We start from the raw sequence: 18,385 nt of genomic DNA on the forward strand, positions 1-18,385 counted from the left end.
AGAATGTTAATTGTCAATGTCATTTCACTGTGTATTTAAATAGCTAAAAATCTCAAAATGTAATAGTTAAAAAGCTAGACACAGGTCATTCAGAAATAATTTTCTTATTTATTGCAACTGTATTTCTGTGATTTTATTTATTTATTTTGCATTTGCTGGAAACATAAAAAGGGAAAATTCCATGTTGTTTGTCATTGGTAAATATTTTTGAATGTCAGATGGCATTAAAAATATTTTTAACAGTCTAAATAACCTGTATTCTTCATTATTTATTAGTCCATGATTGCTTTGTTAAGCAAAAGTGAAATAAGAATAACCCAGAATCATAAAAATGCAAACCCACAAATGGTAAAAATGACTCTATCTTGGGTTTTCTAAATAACCCAGCATGCTGGGTTAAAATGTGTAAACCAGCATGCTGGGTTACTTTAACCCAGCATGTGTTCTGTCCAATATTTACCCAGTGCTGGGTTGCCAATTGGGTTATTTTTAACCCAGCCATTTTTAGAGTGTAGCCTGCTGCTATATATCGTAAATTAACAACGTTCAAAGTCGACACTCAGCGGCTGTGTTTCAAATCACACCCTACTCCCTCATTCACTATTCCCTACATGAGTTTACTAATATAAGTCCACCTAACAGAGAGAATGAAAACTAATGAGTGAATTCAGACAATGATCAACAGCTGCTGTTAATGAGTAGAATCACTGAAGAAAAAAGAAACAAGACAAACACAAGAAATACAACTGACTTCAGCCACATCTTTAGATGAAATCAACTGAAGATTTAAACAATCAACAAACAGCTTTATCAACTTCACTCATTACTAACCGGACTGACTTTATTTCTATCAGATCAGAGATCAGAGATCAAAAGATCTTATTGAGAATTACAGAGGTGTAGATGATAATCTTAGTTTCGTTTAGCATCACCATTGTGGAGATCAGTGTTTGCTTTAGTTGGGCTCCTGACCCTTGACTTTTGTACTTCAACTTTTGTTTCATTGCTATATTTGTATCTTTATGATACATCTATTACAGCAATATTAATCTTGATGATCAAGTGATTATGACTGTTTCTGTCAGGCATGATCTACTAGACTGACTTGTTGTTATAATAGTCAAATAATAATTTGGCGTTGAAATATGTGAGTGAATAACACTTTTCTTTTGTTTGTTTCTTCAAATTTATAAGATTGAACGGTAATGTGATTATCTGGATATGGATTTTTGAGCTTTAAATATTTTGGGCAGCAGTCCTCACAACACTGAAAGAGAGACATCAACAATCAGCATATTAATCTCAACAATGGTGACAATCAAAAGGTTTATGATGCAATGCATGCTGGGTACCAGCACAGGATAAAACTCATCCATGACTCCCAGCATGCATTGCGGCATGAATAAATTATGCCACTGAATTGTTCACTTATTTTCTTGAATTCTTATGTGCTTATCATTTTGCATTTGTTTTAAGTTTTAGTAGCATGTGTTGTGATGTTCAGAACTGATCTGTTCATTTATTTTATGGATTGTCACCATTGCTGTGATTCATACGCTGATTCTTGATGTTTCTGTCTAAATTTCAGCAAAGGTTTTTTTTTTTTATTATGAGTGAAATTTTCTTAACAGTCTTTTATAACTTATGGCTCAGCAGTGTTCCTTCTTATGCTGTAGTATCAATAAGAGACATGGGATTAGATCAGAAATAATAGTATTTGTTCTTGTCAATCTATAAACAACATCAGATTTTTTTTCTTCTGTGTACTTTTGTTTTGCTATAACAGGTTCCAAAGGTGCATTGTTACAGCATGTAAAAAAAAAAAAAAAAAAAAACCTTAATTGTTGAAAAGTCACGTTCAAGAGCCCAACTAAATTAAACACTGATCTCCATCATGGTAGTGAAAAAAACACCTAAACCTATTTAACTCTCCATAAGTTCTTCTGTAGACATCTGACAGAAATAAAGTCAGTCTGGTAATTAATGTGAATCTGGTGAAGCTGTTTTAGTAGTTGTTTAATCAGATCTTGAGAGATTTGATGTATTCTTTTATTCAGTTGATTTCATCTAAGGCTGTGGTTGAAGTAATTTGTAGTTCTTGTGTTTCTCTTTGCTTCAGTGATTCTGCAGGTGTTTATCACTAATGCTCAATCATCAATTAATCACCGAATTATCTCATTAACTTCACTGATTCGGTGTTACTCTAACACTCTGTAGTGTGCACACATTATAAGTGTTCATTTAAAACTGAGGATTTTCTTGTGGGGTTTAAAGGGTTAAAGATTTAAGATGAAGAAAAAACAGCATTGAACATAATTTAACAGTAATAAACTGTAATTAATTTACAGGAAACAAACTGTAGAAAAACAGTTATTTACTGGCACCCCTGCTGCCAGTAAATGACTGTTTTTCTACTGTTTCTTGCCGTAAATAAATGTTTGCCAGCAAAAAAAGTGTTTTTCTACAGTTTGTTGCCGTTAAGTCAAGGAAAAACAGTAATATACTGTAAAATGTAAACGTCAGATTTACCAAATGAAAAAAAAAGTCAATTTAACTAAAATATTTGTGAACATCCATAGAAAAAAAATTAGGCAAAGTCATACACTGATAATGAGAGTAAATACTGAACTTGACTGTATTAATGTGTGTTTGCACAAGAGAGATCGTTTAGTTTAATGTAGTTTGGTTGTTCACCATTGTGCTGGAGAGTAGAGCCTGTGCTTCAGTCAATGATGAGCCACAAATTCTGATCTTCTGCTGCTTTATATAAACACAGTAAATGTGGAGTCGCTGATACAGTGATGATCTCTGTGTTAAGTACTTCAGCACATACATGTGTGCTATAGCTGACAATGAGCTGCAGTGATTTGAGTAAAAGTCATGTATTTAGTTACTTTATTACTGCACATTAAGTGTTTGCATCGTTATATTAAGAAATATTCCTTCTCAGTGGACTCAAATGAAATAAGTTCATAGTACTAACATCGTAGGAATGCTAGTTTTAAAAACTCGAACTGTTTGAAGCAGTGGGAGTGGAGTTAATTTCCATGGTAAAATTTACGGTAAAATACTGTTAAAAAATAAGAGCGGTAAATTAATGGTTAAGAGCTGTAAATTAACAGTACTTTACTGGCACCCCTGCTGCCAGAAAATTACTGTTATTTAACGGCAAAATTTTTTACAGTGTACCCACCCCATCCAGCCACAACAAAGCTGTCTGTCTATCAGTATGGATTTGTATGTGTCTTATTGTTTATTATTATTATTATTATTATTATTATTACTACTACTACTACTACTACTATTAATATTAAGTCCTAGTTTTCTACTTTGAAACTCTGACAATTTTACATGCGTCACCAACACAACTCAGTGAGAGGTTCAAGAGAGCTGAAAGATCAAATGAGCAGTGTGTGTGTATGTGTTTGTGACGAGTAGGCAGAAGGTCAGAGAACCCAGGGCTAAGTGGACCTGCTCTTCATTAAGACAATGTCTCCGGGGGATGTCACTAGGGCTACCTGTCCGTGCGCTTATTGAACCGTCTAACCATCATCTACCCTCTTACTCTGCCATGGCCCCTAGAGAATCACAGCAGCACAATTGACAAGTTCAGCCTTAGACTGTTCCTGCAACATTAAAGCAGCTCTTCATTTTAACTCCTTCCTTCTCTCTCACACACCCTCTCATTTCTCCCATAATCCTGTCCTCAACCTATGTTCTTTTTTTAGAAGAGAGGTGATGAGACTGAGAAAGAGAAAGAGAAAGAGAAAGAGAAAGAGAAAGAGAAAGACAGAGAGAGGAGGATAGAGATAGAGAAAGGGGACATAACTGTGTTTGACTCTTGACGTGGAGCAGATTAAATGTTAAGTGTCCAGACAAGACATGGAAGCCATGCAGAAAAAAAGTCATCAAATGACACGCTTGGAATGCAAATTGGCATTCTTGACTGCAGCAGTTGAACAACTGTGCCCCATCACAGACAGCCACTGAGGTTAGAAGAAAATTAAAAAATAGTTAAAGTGGCAAACTCATAAAACCTAACGTAGTTAAGTAGAGGAAAAGTGAGATTTTTTCCCCCAATTGTATATATTCAGTGATATCTCCTCCTTGTCTCTGCGTTCTCTGAGAAAGAAATGCCTCAGTGTTCACCTGCCCTTAAAAATCACTTTCTCTCTTTTCAGAAAAATGAAAGCAATAAACATTAAGACAAAAAGAAGCATGATAGAAAATACTGTAATTGTCACCAACAGGTTGAACAGGAATCTGAAAATCAGTTTTTAAACCAGTTTAATTTGGTTGCATTATTGTTCTGCTCAGCTGATTAATGTACAAATAGACATTCAGAATAAACCATGATTGCTGCCATTTAAAACTCTTTTAAAAGTTTTTCTATGTTATTTATTTATTTTTAAATAATTTTTTAAATGTGAGCTAAATAGTAAGTAAAGAAAGAGTGAGATGAAAGCAGCCCCCATGTAAAGCATTTTATCTTTGACTTTATTTTGTAAACATGCTCAAGGAGGTAGATTTTATGATTAAAATACCTGACTAACACGTTCGACAAACTTCAGTAAATTAAATCATTAAGAAATACTATAGCCTACCGTTTAACAAATTTGAGTTATAATCTATTGTTCATTTAAACGGTTCGTGCCATTTAGGGTATGACTATTTAAGCGTGGGCTACGTGACGTAAAGATTGTAATTAGCTCTATAGCTACACTACAATAATGTTTGTTAATGTCATAGACAAGGGTTATTGTAAAGTGTTCCTGTGTTGATCGGTCATACTCACCATTTCTTCATATTGTGTGAATGGCCGAATGAAGTTCAGTCAGATCTCGCCCTCATGTGGGGGGACGCTTTCCTCTTCCCTCTCCTCTTCTTTACGCAAATCTCTCTAAACTCACTCAAAACTTTATGTTTGTTCCTTCAGTTTCAAACCGATAATATTAAGAGGAACGTCAAAACAGTAATTTATCGTTAAGGAAAAAAACAACACTGCTAATTAAGAAAGAAAGAAAGAAAGGGAGTTCTGCGCTATCGTCATTCGCATGCACCGGGGCTCTATAAAGCGAAAGAAGACCGTTGAAAATATAAGCTGTTTCAGTGGATCCAGAAACCCAGCGCTGGTTTCGCTGTTCCAGATCCGTTCGTTTAAGACACTCCACCGGGACTGAAGCGGGACAGGAGTAGGACTAATTTGGGTGGGTTGTTTGAAGCAGCGGGGTAAATCTCTGGCTGTCCGAGAAGAGAAAACTGTCTTACGGCTATTTCTTCTGCATAGTCAGCTCTCTTTGATTGCTGCATTACATCCAAAGGAACATGGTAATATATTTTAGTCTAGTGTAGTTGGTTGTGCATTATGTGCATTATCGTCGATACTATAGCTTGTAAAATTGGGTAATTATCTTCATAGCTTATTTGGTAGTTTATTATCTAGTTTGTTCAGTGATGTCTCTTTAAACAGTAGAGTATTCTGTGCTAATATGGGCTAAGTGCTAGAAGTTTTATGTAACCTAAGTATATTTAAGAGTTTTTTTTTTCTTTTTTTTAGAGTTTTTTTTTTTTAATCGTTGGTGTAAAACCTGAAACTGTAGCTTTAATAGTTAAGGGCTATAATAAACGCCTGCAATAATCCTACAGACACAATATTTAATTAATGTTTCCTTTCTTTCCATTCTAATGTTTCCATTATACCCTCCCCCCCCCCCCCCATTGTATATACAGACTCTGACGTTGTAAAGAGAATGTTTAAAATGATTTACTGACAACTTAATAATAATAAAATAACAACAACAACAATTTACACTTTAAATGTAATTTAGGGAAACCAACAGCTGGGGTGTTCATCGAAGTTTTCTATAACCGTGTATGTCCTAAACTGACTTGTTCAATAGCTTTACAACTATTTTATGACCAATGAATAGAGCTATAATTTTTTAATGCTGTGTAAATCAATGATTTTCAATGTGTTAGAAACAGATGTTTGTCCTTGTTTCTAATATTTACTTATTGTTTAATGAGACCTGCTTTTTCCCACTTTAGGTTCATTTGAAAGAGAGTCTCCCTATACAAAACGCACACACATACACACACACACACACACACGCACACACACACGCACACACACACACACACACACACACATGCACATATCAGATAAGATACTTTGCTTTAGAGATGTTTGAGGACACTGATTACCTATATATCTCCCAAACTTGTGTCCCCAGACTGTCTGAACAGAGCGCTTATAAATGTTTAATTATGGACTTGTTTCTTTTTTCCTTACAGTGTGCACAGAGCTTGATTCTCAAGAGTGAAGACTGAGGAAAGTCAAATGACAGATTCTCCTTTGGACCAATAGAAACCCCTAAATCCCAAGGCAGTCATTTTGATCAAACTGAGTGCCTACAAGCCCCACTCACATGTTTGGTCAAGAGGTAAATAATAGATCAGGGATTAAACTTGTGTAGAATTCATTCTAGGGTAACAAGCTACACACTCCCAGGATATGCATATTCTTCTGATGTCCAAGGCCATGGCAGAGTAAATACCATATGCCCAGTAGTTAGAGAGCTTAAATCCCTAATTAAATGAGATATTACTGTACATTGTTCCCTGATATTAAACAACAGAGAAGAGAAAATAGACCTTTAAAGAATTATGAGTAATGGATGCATTAGCATGTTCACGTGGGTTCAGTTTCCTACAAATGAGTAATCCAGCGTTTGATGTTTGATGCAACTTGTAGCTCGTAGATGGAGCATTAAATTGTTTTGAAATCAATTTTCTTGCATTACCTTATAATACTTTTTTTTTTTTTTTTTTTTTTTTGATTACACTGTGTGGAATAACCTCAATGAAGTCAATTAAACATTCTCATCAAGTGGAAAGCCATCCTTTAAGTGCAGTGAACAAGTTGCGTCCAAGAGTTATGAACTCAGCAGCTTGACTCTTTTATTTGCTAAAGAAAAACATGACATTAAAGATGCTTCCTTTCTGAAATCAGCTGCAAAAAGCCACCTGTGGGACCCGAGTATACGTATTGTTTGATGTCAGACCCCTTCCAATTGTCTAATTACTCAAAGGGCAGTTGATGATGAGCTATTGAACTTTCTACCGGTTTTGGTCCTTTGGGATGGCCATCAGATGTCATAGATTGTGTGTCTGTTCAATAAATGCCACACATATTTCCCATTTGTGGGCACTAAGGAAAATGTCAAGCTAATGGTGTCACTTGTGTTTTCCTTCTTCACCATCCACCCTCAATATGGAAGCAATCTTTTACCATTGATCTCTTCTCTTGTGTACATTTTCAACATTCTAGCAGGAACATCTATTCACAGTGGAAGAAAACAAAGTATGTATTTGTGTTAGCTAAATGCTTGATGCCATACTTTCAGTGGATAATGATCATGGACACCTCCTTGCACACATTCATAAGCATAAACAAAAACAAAGGAGTGAAAATGTTCTCTGTGTTTGCCAGGGGCTTACATTATTTGAGCAGCATGATCCTCTCAGGGGAAATCTGATACAGCCTGTAGGGGAATCACTTCACTCCTTTTTCCCACAATTCAACAGAGACACATGGGGCAAGCATTGCTCCCTCCACCCCACTGGCTCCTCTTTCTCCCCCAATTGCCCACAGGAAGAGAGCCCTCTTATCAATCCCCTCATTATCCAAAACCCAATGCCTGCTGAAGACAGTTAGAAGGTCATCAGATGGAGCCAGAGACTCATGCACGGGGGACAAATGCTCAACAGTGGAGCTTGTCCTGGGATGCAGAGCATTCTGTGGGAGCTCCGGGTGGGTTGCATGCAAGCGGATGGGCGCGTGATGACAGGTTTGCCGATGGGCAAGTGGAGAGATGCAGCTTTGTAGGTTTCAAGCCATTGCACAGAATAAATGACTGTCACTGCTATGGAGGAGCTGGATTGTGACTTGCAGATAATTATTATTTTTAAAAGTTTAGGAATTTCTTTATATTAAGTGCACTGCAAAAATGTGACCTAACAATTAAATTAGCTGGTTTTATTCAAGTTCAATTAACATTAATTTGTATATATTAAATCTGTTTTTTTACATTGTACTCATATTTAAGAAATGCTTGCATGTACAGGTAGTTACACTGAAAAAGATGGTAACCTGAAAATGGTGACATTTAAATTTACCGGTTTTATTAAAGTCAAAAATATAATTTAACGTCACTGAATCAACCTATATACATTCATTCATACCAACTAATTTTTATATATTGAAGTAATAATTACAGCTTTTAATTAATTTACATCGATAATTACTTTGTCGAGCCTACCACCCACACCTAAACTTAACCATTCAACAAAACTTGTCCCTAACTTTAACTGCATCCCAGACGCAAAGGTGTGCCCAATAAGTACATTATACCTACCAAGTTAAAGACACCTAATATAAAGTGAAACCATTAGTAGTAGCAGTGGAGGAACTATTAGTATTATTTGGGCATATCATAAATTGCCTTAATTAATAATAATAATTGCCTGACACTTAGTTTATGCACATCCAAATTATTTTCATATTTAATTTCTCCAAACTTTTAAATAAAATAGATACATACTGTAACTTGTTTACATTTCAGGATAAAACAATGGATGCACAGTAGGAAGTAGGATGGGATAAAATTATGTTTCCCTTTTTAAAACCAATATCCTGGGGCACATAAACTGTCAGAACCAAGTTTATAGCTTCTACATTATCTCAACTGGATTTGCACACCCACATGTTCATCCACTGGGAAATTATGTGTTGTGCTCCTCTTTAAAATGTCTCTTATTTCCATTCCAAAGTGACACTGGCAGATTTGTAGCCAGCATGTCTACAAAGTGAACATCTTGTACGTTTTTAGAACATTATAAAGTGCGTAGCCTTTTTCTTCCCCTCTTTATCAAAGGTAAATGCTCAGCAGATGACAGTCCTCCTACCTCTGATTGCAGGCGGAGAACCGGGGCTTTCCCAAACTTCTGTGGTGAGATACTTCCCGTGCTCTGCCTACTCAGCCCACCAAGGGATTGTCGATGCTTCCTGATTGTACGGGCTGTATATTGATTTAGTGTTAATACATCTCTGTTTCTTAGTGACATGGAGAAGGATGAACAGATGAGTTAAATAGAATCATTTTACTTTACATCATATAGACACAATAGACGGTATCAGCATTTGTCATGCTGTGAAATAATGTTCTAATATGCAATACAATTTTTGCTATTGAAACATTACAATAAAGTACAAATATATATTTAAAGAGAGAGAGAGAGAGAGAGAGAGAGAGAGAGAGAGAGAGAGAGAGAGAGCGCAAACTGAACAATTAAAGAAAGAAGGTTTAAAACCTACATGCAAAAATCATTAAGACGGACACCTTTTGCTATAGAGAGGACTTGGGGAAAATGTCCTTATTATCCTGAATTCAGATTATAATAAGCTATTGAAAATTATATTAACAACAAGATTTAACAGGATTGTAAAACCATTTTTTTCCCCACAGCTAGAAAATACTAAAATCAGACTGTCCTAAATAAAAGTCAAAAATTGCTGAATATAAACAAGCTGTCTGGCAAAGTTCATTGCCTTAAGAAACAAAGTGATTTAAATGTGTTGTACAGTCTAAATTTGCACCATTTAAGAATATTCAATTTTTATAACTTATAAAAAAAAAATTATTCTTTATTTTGCCTGCTGTTTTTGGTCCAGATTCAAATTAAATAGATAACTGGAAAAAATACTAAATTTTTTTGCCACTCGAGCAACATTTGCGAGGTTGTCTGTTGATCTGAACTTTTTACAGGCCTTGGGTGTTGTAAATGGAGCATGTTACATTTGTGATGTTTGGCTGCTGTTGGAGGCTGTTGAACGGAAACTGATATTAGTGCCAGAGAGTGCATGTGAAATCACATTCGGAATGGATGACTGGTAACTATCATGAGTAAACAAAGGGCTTTGTTGAGCAAGAAAAAAAAAAGTTGATTCAAAAGTGTCATGTGTCTGCGCTCTTAAAAGGGGCAGATGTTGCAAATTACCAGCCAGTCTACTGCCTCTGAAATCGCAGCTCAAATGAGCATCCTAATGAGAGGCACTGTTTGTGGGTCAAATAAAAGCCTAATCACGCTAAGTCAATTGACTTCTTCTGGAGCAATAGAGCATGCAAGCTCCAAAGCAGATGACCTACTGTATGTTGCACTCCTGCAACCTCCTTTATATCTGTCTAATCTTGTTTCTGTGATTTTAATCATCTAGCCTTTTGATATGACTCTAGTCGACAAGGACATGCACAGTTGTTTATACTCCATTATACAATCATTATGCAATGAAAAAAAAGTTAATCTGCCTTAATAAATTCGGAATGATACAAGAGTGCAATCTATATGATAATTTATATAGTGTTGAACAAGATGAACAACCCTGGTAGACTCTTTACTAGCATTTATTTAAATAGGTGCATTAAGAATAATTGTTTTGAGTTGAAAGCAGGAGAAAGAGTGCAGCACACCAGAAGAAACTACTATGGTAATAGTAAATAAAATAAATAAATACATTTTTGACTTTTAGTCACATAGTGGAAAGAAAACATCAAAAATACACTTTTAATTGTTTATTTGACTGCACTTTATTTATTTGATTCTTTAGAGGTCAATTACAACACATTTTCAGAAGCACTAACAAAAACCAAACTTTCCAGTTTTGTTAATTTGTCATTTGCCTGATGTTATAACATTTTGTACCTAAAAACATGGAATGGAAATTTGAAAATGATTTGTGGGGTGTTGAGTGATAAAAAGATGTATCCAAAATATATTTTGTAAAAACCTTAGACCCAAATATGTCAACAAAATGAAAAAATAATTTTGAACCTGGCTTTCTGTCCAGATCCCTGTTAATGTGTATTTACATAGAAAATGTGCATTTTAATCATTCCAGAAAACTTTTGATAATAATAATAATAATAATAATAATAATAATAATAATAATAATGTTTAGAAAATTTCAGTTCATTTGTTATTTTTGTTAGCCTATTTATTTATTTGTTTGTTTTAACCTTATATTCACCTGGTGCCTTATCTCAAAGTAATTTATATTAATCATAGGTTTAGCAAAATTTGGTCATTATATTTATATAATACATATAAATGTGGTTATAAATGTGGTCATTATATTTCTTGTATAAATAGCCTATGAGAAAGAGAGAGAGAGAGAGAGAGAGAGAGAGAGAGAGAGAGAGAGAAAGAAAGAAAGAAAGAAAGAAAGAAAGAAAGAAAGAAAGAAAGAAAGAAAGAAAGAAAGGTTATTTTAAATAAATATATAAAAAATATATTGGACTTTAAACAACTTCACATAAAAGTTAAATCAGGTTTTAATGTTAAATCATTTGTTCCGTGAATTATACTGATAGCATGAAAAACAATATGATGAAGAATGTCCGTTGAGACTAGCAAGCCGTAAATTGTTTCGGGATGTCGTGAAATGTGGTAAACGGCTCTGTATCAAAACACGGAACTGGCGCGTTCATTTGAAACAGTCAAGACGTTTGTTTGTATTTCCACTTTAATGAGCTCTGTAGTTTGTTTTCCAGTTTTAACCCTCCGATGAAAACATACTGTCAGGTGCAATCAGAATGGTGATTTATTAATATTGCGGTTTTCACTTTGCATACAGTTCATCGGTATCCAAGGACGCGCTGCAGGTCAGGCACAGTCACACAAACACACACACACCGCGCACTTTATTTAAACTAGCAGTTGTTCTTAATTTATTAAAACACTTGTATTAGTGCGCAGTTTTGTTATTATCTTATTAGGCACCTATTAATGCTTTATTGATGCAGTTGGTCATGGGATTTTAATGTGTTTTCTTTTTTTTCTTTTTGTATTTTATATCGGATAATTGAATTGAGTGAATGTTATTGAGATTTAATGCAGTGTCCACAGAGAGTGTTTCATTAATTCATAGACTCAGATTCACTTGATCTTATTCAACTCCATCTACATGTTCATCATCTGTCTGTCTGTCTGTCTATCTAATTTATTTTAGACTTGACAATGATAAAAAATGAACTTTTCTGTTAGGATCTCAATGGACTCGAAAGACAATGAACGTGTTTTGCTCCTCAAGGAAGAGGTGAGGAGTTTGTCTGAGGAACTCGCTCAATGCCAGGTATATTAAAACATTTATTCATATTATTATGACTATTAATATAATTATTTTCAAATTACAATTTATTTTGTCTATTCTTCTCTGTCTCAGGATAAATTGACAATAGTTAAAAAACAAATCTACTATCTCAACAATATACCAATATTCTAAGATAGTCATATCAGAAGCCCATATTATTATTATTATTTTCTTGCAGTTTATTTATTTATTATTATTATTATTATTATTATTGGCACAGTTGTGATGCTAAAACGATCTGACTTCCAACATATGGACTCACTGTACTGAACACTTAACTCATTTGACTTAGGGATACTGCATATTGTTAAAGGCCCACCAGGTGCTGCCTAAAAACAAATACCTGCATTTTCAACAGTGTCTCAAACTCAAGCTATCATTATAAATAGATTGAAACATATTACTAAAATATTATAATTTTTGAGTATATCGTTTACTTACAGACATCCTTACACTGATCCTGACAACTAATTGAGAAGGGCCATCAACAATTACTCAGTGGGTGTTCTTTATTTACTATACAACAATAAAAGGCTTACTCTGACCTGCAATAGGACTACATCATCGGTGGATGTCGACTGACTCTGTCTAGGTTTTTTTTTTTTTTTTTTACTTGCCTGCGGTTAACAATTGATTTTTCTCCATTTCACTTTTAATGACAAGTGTCTATGTATAAAGAATCACATATAATTTATGTGAAAGGTGCTGTGCCCATCCATCGACTGCCATTAACTGCAAAATGTTTCTAGTGGACCTTAGAATTTTCAGGGAGGCAGTTTTACTTTATTAATATTTGTATAAATAGCAACATTCAATGAGTGCACTCATCCAGTGGGCATTCATGGTCTGCTGTATAGATAAATAATTCATCAATACCACTGCCTTTCAACATATCAAACACCTTCCATTCCATGAGAAAATCCCTGTAATGTGCAGGAGTTGCTCAATCTTCTGATGTAGTGAGATTAAGCGCTTGTGAAGAGACCACCTATTTGATGGAGGACTTTTCTTAATCTGTCATTAAACACAATGAAGGCTAGGAATTGTGAGAACTCTATTTATATTCATTTGCTTAGTCTCTCTCTCACACACACTACTTTGTATGTTTAGCCTATGGTCTATCAAGGTCTGCCTGCACCATTTAGTAAATAATTAATTAGACACTTTTGAATAGGGTTTAAAATTCATGTACTAATTGGACACCAGCAGATTCTGCAGGGATTTATGACTTTAATCTTATAATGATGTGGACATAATTTAACAGATAATTTTATATTAAGTTGATCTGGTGTAATTCTGTATTTTTTTTTTATTAATGTGGAAAATGATGTCTCTCATTAAATATAATGTAGCTTAAAAATCTCTGAAAGCCATTTTTTTGTTTTTCCAAAAGACACTTTGAATTGTAAGTGTGTCTTGCGCGCGTGCCTTTTCTCTCTGCAGCCACTTGATTCTTTAGGCAACTAGTGAGTTCAGATTTACCCCTGGCTTTTCCCCCCCTCTGTGTCTGTGTGACTTCATGAATAGGATTGCTCTGATTTAATTTCCTTTTTTTTTTTTTGTTAGAACAATAATGTTTCATGCATTTGTTTGATCTTCAGTTTTAATACATCCTGTGATATACTTTACTGTGATATTGTCTAATCTATCTATCTATCTATCTATCTATCTATCTATCTATCTATCTATCTATCTATCTATCTATCTATCTAGGTTTTTCATTATTATAATGAGGCTGTTTCTTCATTTTGACTTTTGTCATTGAGCCATCTTTTTTTCTTTTTTGTATTTGCTTCTAATAGACAGACAAGGAGTTTGTGTGGTCGCTTTGGAAGCGACTTCAAGTGGCTAGTCCAGACCTAACCCAGGCGGTGAGTCTTGTAATGGAAAGGTGAGTCACATTGTAAAGTCACCATTTTTTTTTTTTTTTAACAACAGCAAATCCTCTGCAACTATTTTCTCAGTCCCTTTCTTCCATTGAATCATTACACTTTTACGATTCAGACTTGAAATAAATGCTTTTTCTGCCACATGAAATCCCTGATTTGCGAGCACGGTTCTGCAGGTGTGTGTGTTGGGTGGCTGCGCCGTTGAATGCAGCTATGAGAGAACTCGAGAGCAGATGATGATCTAAACCCTCTTATCCTCAACACAGACTCCCTCTCTCTCTTCTCATCTAGACATTTAAAAAACTTCTCTTTGAGGGATATATACTAGATTTAAAATGACTTATGACCCTCAAAGAGGGTGTGGGGAGCTAAAAAAGTAGCATGGGAACGTGTTGTGGGGGGAAAAAAGAGTTTAAATTCGTAATGCCGAACGATTGCCATTGACATGACTTTTAAAAGTTATTATTATGATGTAAAGAGGTGAAGATAAAGCAATGTTTTGCACTTGTGAGAACATTTAGGGCACTAGCATGGCTTGGCAATGGCTGTGTATTCATTTGGGTGCAAATCAAATAATTCTTTCCACCACCCAATGAAAGATTTTTTGTGACCAAAAGCTTGAGCTTAAGCAAATGTTTTCCTCGACTCTAGAAGTGATGATTAATAAAAGAGCACCAGCCAGGCTAGGCTCTCCGATATCCCTCACCAGCTTCTTCCTCAGGCAGTGCAACAAACCAAGCTGCTCCTCAAAGAACTGGCAACATGCACCTGAGGGCGTGTGCATATATCAGCACACGGGAGATTGACATGATAATTGTGCTGACTCTGTGAAGCACACAGGCTACTGGGAATTCTGGCTGGTCTGGTAGGGAGCAAACACTTGGCTTGGGATATGGTTAACATCACCAAGCTTCAAGGCAGTGGTGTTCTCTGAGGAGAGCCATACCATGTCAGATGTCCTCAGGTAAAGATAGAATGAGAAAGGGTGGAAGAGATTGAAAAAGTGAACCAGGGAAAGGAGGATCCCAGGTGACTGGCGGCTGTTCAAACAAACTCACCCCAATTGTGATTCTTTTGTCTTTTTCCCCCAAACACCTGCTAAAGAGGGTTAGATCCTGAAAGGAAAGGAGTGTTTGTGTTTCCCCAGTGAGTAGTGTTCCTGTTTTGATATCCTGATAATTACTGATACCTGGAGACTGGAGTTATATCCCATCATTCCCTGTTTGACCCTCTGCGGTATAAGCTCAGAGAACGCACTGAGTGGTTGAAAGGCAATTTTGCCTGTTTCTTCTCCCACAGCATCCAGTCTATCCTGCAGTGTTTTATCTCCTAACCGAGCGTCACCGTTGCATCATCCCAAATAGATTTTCAAATGTGAATGGCTTCAGTGTTCACTGAGGCCAGTGGATCGGTTCGCCCTCTTCTGTATTCTGATACTGTGACAGTCTGCGCCTTTAATTTTGCTCTTTTGTTCAATCTGTGCTGTACTAGAGAAAAGCAGAAAGCTGAGAACAAGGACAGGAAAGTTCTGGAGATCCTTCAAGCAAAAGACTACAGAATCCAAGGGCTGGAACAGGTACTGTGAGATCTTTACACAACTTAAACTACACCCCTGGTATAATTTTTTTCCCCTACTTCCACTTTTACTTCAGTTCATATTTTCGATGAGTTTAATACTTTTACTCCAATATTTTTTTATGTGCTGCATCGTTACTCGTTACAATTATAAAAATGTTACGAATCATTCCATTACAAACCCAAATTACCACTGCCAGAACTGTAGATGGCAGGTTTGATGAAGCTGGCACATCATTGAGCGAATCAAGCGATTAAGAAGACTGCGCGTGCTGACTGAACTGCTGTGAAGAGAGAGATGAACACCGAGCTGAGCCACATAATGACTCGTTCACGAGTCAAGAACCGGTTGCATCGGTTTCAGGATCACCAGTAGCTCTTTCTGACAGTTCGATTCAATAAAGGGGTTGAAGAAAACAGTTCACCGGTTCTTTTGCGCTCCACATAATGACGTCATTGGCGATGAGTGCAAGCCTTCGGATTACCTGCGCTCATAATACTAGCACAGAATCAGTTCAGAATCAATCACCAAAAGAATCAGCTCAGTTCAGACGCTCTGTGTGTCGGTTTGCTTCACGCTGAATCACACATGCGCAGTATCATCAGCTCCTCGGTTCTCGAATCGGACACGAATTCGTAAACGGTTCTTGACTCGTGAACGAGTCAGTCTGTTCGTTATCTGGCTCGGCTCGGTGTTCATCTTCAGTTCTCTCTTCACATCAGTTCAGTCAGTGTACTGTTTGAGTAAATGAATTACTCCAGGATATTGGTTTGTGTGAGCCACATTGAACAAGTTAACAGTTTGAGCAATTTGTGGATTAATGCGTATTGGAGACGCGAACCGTTTAAAACGATTCAGTTCGATTTGGTGAACTGTTTCAAAAAGATCCGGTTACATCTAATGATTCGTTCACGAACCGGCGGATATCACAAACTGCTTTGTTTTGAACTGTCTTACAACAGACACGGAAGAGAAGACAATGATGAATAAAGTCGTAGTTTTTGCTATTTTTTATATTTAACTGACCCTCTGATGTCACATGGACTACTTTGAAGATGTTTTTCTTACCTTTCTGGACATGGACAGTAGACTGTACACACAGCTTCAATGGAGGGAATGAGAGCTCTCAGACTAAATCTAAAATATCTTAAACTGTGTTCCAAAAATAAATGGAGGTCTTACATGTTTGAAACAACATGAGGGTAAGTTATTAATGACATAATTTAGCAAATTGGGCGAACTAACCCTTTAATCTGTTTTTTGTTTACAAAAAGTTACAGTCAAAGGAATTGTGATGGTCCTTTAGGTTAATCATTTGAAATAGTAAAAACAATATGTTCAAACTTTTGACTACTTTCTTTAATAACTACATAAAACAATACTTGTACTTTTACTTTCAGTACTTGAGTAGTAAATTTTAAAATAGACTACTTGCAATACTTAAGTACAAAAAATGTTGAATTCTTTAGTACTTCTACTTAAGTGTGGTGCTTAAAGAGCACTTCAACTTCTACTCAAGTCACTTTTTTGATAGAGCACTTGTACTTTTACTCAAGTATGGGTCTCTAGTACTTTATACATCTCTGGGTCTCAGAAACCTTCGTCTCTCCTTTTTTAATGAGCATCTCTGACTGACTGCTTGATAAATCTGCTTGGGTGACAGCTAGTGATGAAGCCGTGTTGTTAATTCACCTTTAATCATGCCCCTTAATGAAACATCTGTCAATTGGCTTCATTATGAACTCACCAGCAGCGAGTCAGTCAGATATGTCCACACATCATGCATAGACTTCATTTGTGTAAATAAGATTAGCCATGGCTTGATAACTCATAGCACAGGGGTCTACAACCTTTTTTATAGCATGGACCAGTTTTCATTTTGACAGTATTCTCACTTCAAGGAGGGGGGTTGGGGTTCTTGAGAAGATCGGAACATAAATGTAATTTACTCGAAATCCTCAAATCACGTCTCTATTTCAACTGCATGCAACAACAAACTAATACAAAACATTACAACTCGCCATAATGATCAATGGGAGCACTGGGCTTGTTTCCCTGAAAAAAAAAAACAATTATCCCAGTGAAGAGGGATGGGTGACTGTGAGACTCAAAGTGTGTTGCAGACAGCCAGTTTGCTATGTAACTTTGTTTCAGTGGCTGTGAGCACAGAAAAACCCACTTTGTAAAGGTATGAAGTTCGAAAAGGAAGTAAACACTTCGGAGCATTTCGCAACTATCTTATGTTTTGTTTTAATAATTTGCGATCTCAATGAACTGATGCTCTTTACGCACTGGCATGGATGTTTTGCTAGGCACGTTGTAAATGGGTCACACACCCTTTCCGGTTGCACTTTAATTTAAAGTACGTGTACTTACATGTACTTATAGTAACTTACAGTGTATTTATCTAAGAAAGTAATTTCTGGTAATACAAGGTAACTACATGGGGTAGGGTTAGGTTCAGGGGTAGGTTCAGGGTAAGTACCTAGTTATTACATAGTTATTGTAATTACTATAATAAGTACATAGTATGTACATGGCGAACAGGACTGTAAAATAAAGTGCTACCCCCATTCCTTATTAGTTCCTAGATCTCTTGCATTTGAGATGTAGCGCTCCTAATGTTGACAATATTGGAAACATGTCGAAAGTTCACTTGCTGTCCCTCCAGTTGCAACTTGGCTTTGTATGCAGACACTTTGTCTGCCAATT

General features: G+C 36.0%; 1 protein-coding gene and 1 long non-coding RNA gene across 6 annotated transcripts in view; both read left to right on the forward strand.

Moving 5' to 3' along the window:
- Positions 1–4,549: 4,549 nt before the first annotated feature.
- On the forward strand, positions 4,550–6,789 carry LOC113044787 (uncharacterized). Of its 2 annotated transcripts, none has more exons than XR_003275915.1 (2): positions 4,550–5,328; positions 6,295–6,789. It is a non-coding gene; the product is annotated as an uncharacterized LOC113044787 (long non-coding RNA). The 2 variants fall into 2 exon arrangements; XR_003275916.1 differs by having other exon boundaries at positions 4,550–5,207.
- Positions 6,790–11,410: 4,621 nt separating this feature from the next.
- The window catches only part of cntln (centlein, centrosomal protein), a 144,168-nt gene continuing 137,193 nt past the window's right edge, over positions 11,411–18,385 (forward strand). The window contains exons 1-4 of one of the 4 annotated variants that reach the window (XM_026204410.1): positions 11,411–11,720; positions 12,103–12,190; positions 14,011–14,099; positions 15,589–15,673. In XM_026204410.1, coding sequence (XP_026060195.1) covers positions 12,110–12,190; positions 14,011–14,099; positions 15,589–15,673 — 255 coding nt within the window. In that variant the 5' untranslated portion in view covers positions 11,411–11,720; positions 12,103–12,109. The remainder of the gene's footprint in view (positions 11,721–12,102; positions 12,191–14,010; positions 14,100–15,588; positions 15,674–18,385) is intronic. The other 3 variants (XM_026204408.1, XM_026204407.1, XM_026204406.1) reach the window with 3 other exon arrangements.

This window comes from Carassius auratus, chromosome 26 (assembly GCF_003368295.1).
Source record: "Carassius auratus strain Wakin chromosome 26, ASM336829v1, whole genome shotgun sequence".
In the NCBI taxonomy this organism is placed as follows: domain Eukaryota; kingdom Metazoa; phylum Chordata; class Actinopteri; order Cypriniformes; family Cyprinidae; genus Carassius; species Carassius auratus.